Source organism: Nestor notabilis, unplaced genomic scaffold (genome assembly GCF_000696875.1).
Source record: "Nestor notabilis isolate BGI_N333 unplaced genomic scaffold, ASM69687v1 scaffold5096, whole genome shotgun sequence".
Classification (NCBI taxonomy): domain Eukaryota; kingdom Metazoa; phylum Chordata; class Aves; order Psittaciformes; family Psittacidae; genus Nestor; species Nestor notabilis.
In genome coordinates this window covers 289,169-296,083 of record NW_009931423.1, presented here as the reverse complement: position 1 = coordinate 296,083, position 6,915 = coordinate 289,169, and the positions used below count along the sequence as shown (strand labels likewise).

At 42.8% G+C, this 6,915-nt stretch overlaps 1 protein-coding gene across 1 annotated transcript in view; it reads left to right on the top strand.

Annotated features, from left to right (window-relative positions):
* Positions 1 to 691: 691 nt before the first annotated feature.
* The window catches only part of LOC104406789 (voltage-dependent N-type calcium channel subunit alpha-1B-like), a gene marked incomplete at its 5' end in the record, with an annotated part of 286,797 nt that continues 280,573 nt past the window's right edge, over positions 692 to 6,915 (top strand). Inside the window, 1 exon segment of the mRNA XM_010015879.1 lies at positions 692 to 804. Within this exon segment, the coding sequence (XP_010014181.1) occupies positions 692 to 804 (113 nt within the window).

Below are 6,915 nucleotides of genomic sequence, written 5' to 3'. Positions count from 1 at the left end.
GGCAGGGCCAGGGCGCTGTCCGCGGTGCTGAGCGGAGCTGTCCGCGGAGCCCGCGGACCTGGGGCCCCACCCTGGGACAGCGAGGGCTCAGCACAGCCCAGGGCTAGAGAAGCTGGGCATCCGGTGTCGCGTTTGCCTTCTTCCCCGTGAGATTGTTCCCCTCATACATCCCGACAGGGCCCTGGTGATTTGATTGTCCCCAGGAGTGGGCATTGCAATCTAGCAGGAATTCATGTCTTGGACCTGCGTAGACACTCTAACGCAAACTTTTCTAGCCCATTGCTTATTTACACTGTGTGCTCCAGTTAAATGACAGGGAATTTCTGAAGAACAACTCAGCAGATGGCATTCAGCTGTAGAATCTATTTCGGGGCAGTTTAGCTTATCAATACAATTTTAAAATAATGATTATTAATAGCTTTCTATTTCCTTTGGACCTTTCGCTGTCTTGCTCCCAAATTCCTTGAGCATGTTGTGTTCTGTGTAAGTCACCAACTCCCTCAAAGAAAAGAGGCGATTTCCTACTTTTCTTCCAAAGACACCCCAGAAAGAGCTGAGGAAGTCAAGGAGACTAAATGCCTTCAAAAAAGATAAGAAATCTTAGAATGCTCAGCTAATGTAACTGTTTAGGTAGAAATGAGATTTGAATGAGGCTCTTTTTGTATTGTCTAGTGTCTTCTTTAACCTCTAGTCCCCACTCCATTTGAATACATGATTTTAGCTACAATCATAGCCAACTGTATTGTGCTGGCTCTGGAACAACATTTGCCGGATGGAGACAAGACACCTATGTCAGAGAGACTGGTGAGTTGTATCATTTATTTAAATTTCTTCTTTCTGTTCTAATACAAAAAGCAGTCATCTCCCTGGTGTTGTGAGTGCTTGTACCTACTGAAAAGATCCACGTCTAAACAAATGGACATTAACTTGATAATCAGACAAAATAAGACAGTGACAACAAGTATAATTCTAGCCTGCACATCCCATCTTCGCAAGAATGCTTCATCACTCTAGCCCTGCCCAATCACAGGAGCACAGTTATGATCAGAAGAGCAGCAAACTTAGGTTGTTTATAAACCAGGACTGCCAAATGCTCAGAATCATCTGTAGAATCAAATGAACTTGTGTGATATTTTCCCAGGAAATGCTAGAACAGAGTAACCTTTTAGGTTCCTATGTCTTTAAGCTAGCTTCCTGTTACAGCATATATCAAGGATCCTACAAAAGCAAACTTTGGCTTTAGATAATTGCACTTCCCTTCCAAAAAAAGAAACCAACTTAGAAAAGAAATTAATTTACCCGCAGGCTTTATGGTAATGAGCCCAATTACCTTATTTCAAAAGAAAATATAAGAATAGCTTCAAAATCATTCTTCCATTTATCATCACTGTAGGAAAAACGGGTAATATTTGGTTTGATTTTTCTCCTGCTGTTAATGGTCTGGAACATCTTTCATGCCGAAATGCATTAATCATGGTGCATGTTCAAAGGATGAATAAATACAAGCCCACATGCCTTTTACATGTAGATATTAAATTATGCAAACGAAAATAATATTAAGCTTGTTGCCAAAAGCCAGAGCCTCTGAATGCTGGTTGCTACAGTTTCCAAGTTTGGTCCACACCAGTGGGCAAGTCTCACAATCTCTTTGTGCAGAAACAGGAAAAAGTGTGTAAGTGATAGATCTAGAAAGAGCTTCAGGGTCAGCGAGTTGATGCTGCCTGTTTGGAAATATATCCGCTCATGCTGGCTGCTCACCTGCATTGTGTTTGCTTAGTCTCTTTCTGTTTGAATTCTTTCTACTTGAGAAGAGATGAAGAAAAACTTAAGAACATGAATGTTTGTTGATCTTGCTCCCGTTAAATATGTCTTTGTGTGTTTTGGGATTGACCAGCCAGGCAAGCCTGGGTGTGTGAGCAGAGCAGAGGTTTAGACCCAGGGTGACAACTGAGCTGGGGAAATGTCTTCCACAGTTCTGAATACAGGAACCAGTGAAGGAGAAAAGTAGTTTTGTGGATGTTGTGGTTTGGTAACCTTTGGTGATATGTTGTTTGAAGAAGTGGTAGGTATGGTTAGCAAGTTGTTTCTGTGTTCTTCTCTAAATCTAGATTTGTAAGTGGGTTCTAGAGGCTCCTTATTGGTCTTTTCCTCCACTGTACTAATTCCATTCTACACGACCTAGTACTGCACACACACCTCCAGTTCCTGCCCAAATCATTCCAAAGTGGGCACTGGCATTATCACCAAATTGTGCAAGGTAACTGTATGAGTTTAATGTACAGACTCCACCTTCTTGGCTCTGCCTTGGTGAAGAAGGAAGAATTAACCCCTGTTTTTCGTCCCAAACACTGTTGTGAAACATTGCCTTTGATCCAGATATTCTGAAGCCATTTTAACTACAGCGCATTTGTAACTCTGAAGTATAAAGGGGTTTAGCACAGAATAATACTGAGGATCTCTACAAGTCATGTAATATTTTCTATTTTCAACATATGCTGGAAAGATTAAACATTGTGAATAAGAAAAATTGTCTCCTGGTTTTCAAGTGAAACCTCCTTAGAATCCTCCTGCCACTTCCACAAACTGTTAAATTGCTTCACTGAAAATGCTACAAATCCATGTTAAACCACAGTGGACCAACATCCCCATGTATTTCCAGGTTTGTTGAGCCAAACTATGAGTCCATGAAGAAAAACAGGGGCTGTATTGCTGTCTTTGGCAGGAATGGATTGGCCTTCCTGGGTTAATGATTGATAGATGTACGTTTCCTTCTCCTGTGTTCATTAAAATCTTCAAATTGGAGGGCTCACCGCTGAAGAGTTAGTCAGATCTTAAGGATATGAGATGCACATCACAAGCCTTTTATGACTGCGAGATGTAGGCAGAGGTGTTAAAGGGAAACCAAAGCTGCCCGGATACTTTGTGGCACAGATACAAAGACAAAAACCTTAAGATTGTCTATTGGTTAAAGCTGAGAGAAAGAGGGAGGAGCCCATGCAAACATTTCATGATTTTTCTCTTCTATTCAAAATTTCCTTCTATGTAGCTCCCCAGAGACCCAAGATATGAACCTGCAGTGCAATCTCACTTTGCTGTTTTCTATGCTCGTGTTACTTGTTAAACAGGGTTAATTAAGCACATGGGAAGAGCAAGTGATGTCTCAGTAGATGCAGTGTTTCAAGAATTGGAATGGCTGAGTTATGAGTTACCTTTCTCTGTCCATTTTCTGTATGTACCTGTAGCACAGAAAAACATTACATTAATGCTGGTTAAAACCAGGGCTCTAAAAACCCACCAGATTGGTGGTCAAAGCATTTAGTGGTGATCTGGAGCATTGGCTTCAAGGGCTTACTCTTCAGACAAGAGAAATAAGCTCATTCTTCTGCTAGCTGTAGAATGATCTACTCTCTAGGTCTTGCCTGCTTTGAGCTGAGAGTCTCACATGCTTTGGCTGCTGGAGGAGTTTACTTCACATCCATAATTATCCACTTGAACAGATACTACAAACTTGCTACTGTCCATCTCAGATGAGTCATTTATCCAGTAGGCTACAGAGTCAGCCTCCTTCTGTCCCAAGAAATATTGCATTGTTTGTACACAGTGGAGTGATGCCATCTGAAAAGATGCTGAGGGAATTGTATCGAGCAGTGCCATTGCCTGGCAGTGAGAGCTCCAAATGTAGGCATGGGGAGTTTCATATGTGAATCCCGAACAGCCCTGCAGGTGGATGCCTTGTGCCCATGATACGCTTGGCTCTTTAGGCTGAGACACAGTCATTTTCTCCATGCCTTTTTCCTAGTGTCTCTGTTTTTCTTGGGAAGCTTCAGTAGACCATAGACTTGCCCCAGCCTGACAAAGACAACATCTGTAAGATGTTTCTCTGCACTTCAGGGCTGTAAGCGTTTGGCTCCCCTGGGTGTTTTTGAGGTGAGGGCAGAATATAACTTTTGTCAGATATTCAGCATGACAGCTCTCACACTTTACTAATGGATTTATTTCTTTATCCTATCACAGGCATTTCGTGCAGTTGTATGCTAGCTGTTCATATTAACTTTTGCATGAACAATGCCTTACACACCCAAACCTATCAAGGCTGTCACATCAAAGGCCAAGGAAAGACACTAGGACATGGACTAGGAATAGTAATGACTTTCCAGACTCAGAAGTTGTTTCTGATCTGAAACATATTGATTAAATGTGTGTTTGGCCCAGCCTCAAGCTTTGCTGTGTCCACAGCAAACAACCTGCTGGCACAGCTCTGGCTGCTGCCCAGCTTCTCCTTCCTTCCAAGTACGCACACTGATACTCATTATCACCTGATTTCCTACTCTTGAACCCAAGCAGCAACATAGCCTTCTGTCTGAAGGGGGCTGCAGGATGCCCTGGCAGCAGGATTGCTGATACAGCAGTAATGTCCCCCGTGTCCTCGCCCTCAGGTCCCTCCATCACACAAGTGATGCAACCCACTTTTTTCAGCATCAGACCCCACTATGTAATGGAGCATAGATTTTATTTTTCATCCTGTTGTTACTGCCCTGATTCTTAGGCTGAATTAGTATAAATTTAGACAGGCTTTAGGAAAGACCCTTTTCCTATCCCCTCTTATTTCCCCAACCCTATAGATGACAGTTTTTCTTTGTAACGATACTAAAGCCCATCTGTGAGCCTTCCTGCTTAGCTAGAAGCTGACAAGACCTTCTTTGACCCACTTCCTAAGAGCTCTTTGGAGTCCTAGCTTTGGGAAGAGCATATTCTACCAAACCCTGGAGTACATGAAGCCTGGCTCTTTAAAACTGGGAGCTGTAATCACAAGGCACCTGACCTAGATAGAGCAAACGACTGGGAGCAGAGTTGATATAAGGCTTCCAGGAAGTGAGGGAGTAATGAAAGGGGTGTAGGTGGGTAAAGGTATATTTTTTGTATGTGTTAGAAGAGCTATTTTTAGAGGCATACTAGCAGTTGTGGGAAGGAAGCATAGGATGGGTTGGGAGGCCTTTGTTTGCAAAGATTTAGTATGCTTGTTGAACTAGAAGGTGTTGTAGGGTTGAAGAGCAGACAGATCAGGCTATTAGAGTGTTCCTGTGTGCATGGGGGAAAGCAGAGGAGCAGTAAGGTACTGAAATCACGAATGTTGATTTCTGTCCCCTTTTTTCTTCTTCCCTGTTTTCTGTACTGGGTTGGAGTCCTGGGGTGCCTCTAGTTTGTGCTATGGAAAAACTGCTGGAAGAATACTCTTATTGTAGGATTTCTGTTGAAGGTCACAAAAGGTCTGATGGCCTTGCCTTGTTCCTCTTTTTCTGTGGGTAAATAGCACTGAGAGGGGTAGTTGGACTTTCTCAGTCTGTCAGCGATAGCTCCTGTTTCCTCTGAGCAGGGTCTGTGGATGAGTAGAGGGCCTGGAGGTGCTGCCATTTGTGGAAACTGCTCTGGCTGGAAGAGAAGCTACTTTTGGATTTGGCTTTTTCCCCTCTGTTTCAGCCAAAGGTCTACAGTGTGAGCTCAACAGTCACCTGCCAGACAGTGCGTGTGTGATCTGCAGGTGACTGGTCATCTTGCCTGGCCATAGGGAATGGGAGGTGGAGTTGCTGGGGCTGTGAGAGAATAAAAGGTGGAGAAGAGTGAGGATGATGTAGGGTGACAGATGAAGTGTATGGAGGAGCTGGGGTCACTGAGGTGTAAGGGATGTGGGGCAGGAAACAAAACTGATGGGAAAGCCTGTCTAGAAGCAGTAATTTCCAGCAGCTTGGAGGCGCCTTCAGTGGTTAGTGCTTTGTTGTTGGCTTGCTGAGTTGGGTATACATTGATGTGCTAAGCCTGTAAACCCCTTTTGGAGGGGTATGGTGTTATATTAGTCTTCTAGGTGTGAAAAACCTGGCTTTCGGTAACAAGTACCATGCTTAAAGCACGGGGCTGCCTGCTAGTGCTGGGTCAGAGTTTAGCAAGTGTTGCATCAGAGTTCAGCAAGTGTTGCTATGCTTGTAAAATAAATTTTTATATCAAAACCATTTCTTTGTTCTGTGGCCACAAGACTTAACATTCATGTTCTTTCTGTATGTAAGACCTAAAATCACCTTTGTCATTAGTGGAATTGCAAAATGTAAACAACTGTGTATCAAAGAGCAGCCCAACGCTGGTGGCCTGAAATGCCAAAGCCACAGCAACAAAGATTTCTAATCTCTTAATTTGGGAGCTTGCTTCCTTTAGGGTAGGGCTGCTCCACTTCCATTGCCTTCAGCTGAAATCGGGGATCTAAGGCACATCCGCAAATTGGTTCCAGGTGCCAAAGCTAAGCAACATTTTGTTGAAATTGATGCCCATTCCTTTCACCTCTTGCTTTGTTCCCATTTCTTGCCTGCATCTTCCTTCCAAATGTGAATGTTTCCATTTGGAGTTGAATTTGTGTTGAAGCTCTTATAATAAAATATAATACTAAAGACCTGGTGCCATAGATGAAAAAATGGTTTAGTAAGACCATAGAGGCTAAGCTTGATTCTTTTGAAGCTGTGATCCCATGGTCTGCTTTAAGTCTGCAGCAAGGGCCTGAGACATAAACCTGATGCTTTTGCTGTTAATGGAAGGGAGTGGGTATTTATCCCTGAATCAGACACACAATGAAAGGAAAACAAATGATACTGCAGCTGTGGAAATTCAGAAAATGGAGGAGAAAGAAGGAAAGAGAAAGAAGAACTGATGGAATAAATGATAAATAAATAATTTCCTGCCAGTGTTTGCAAGCTGGCTGTGCTGACTGCTACTCCCCAAGATATCCTCTTGTTTTGCGTTTCTGGATGAATTGTAAAGAATATGTTTTCTTCCATGTCACTAACTACAGAAATATGTGATTTCAAGTTTAAATATACCCTTAGAGCAAAATTTGAGTATTAAAATTCCCCTCAGAATATTGAGTAAAGATGG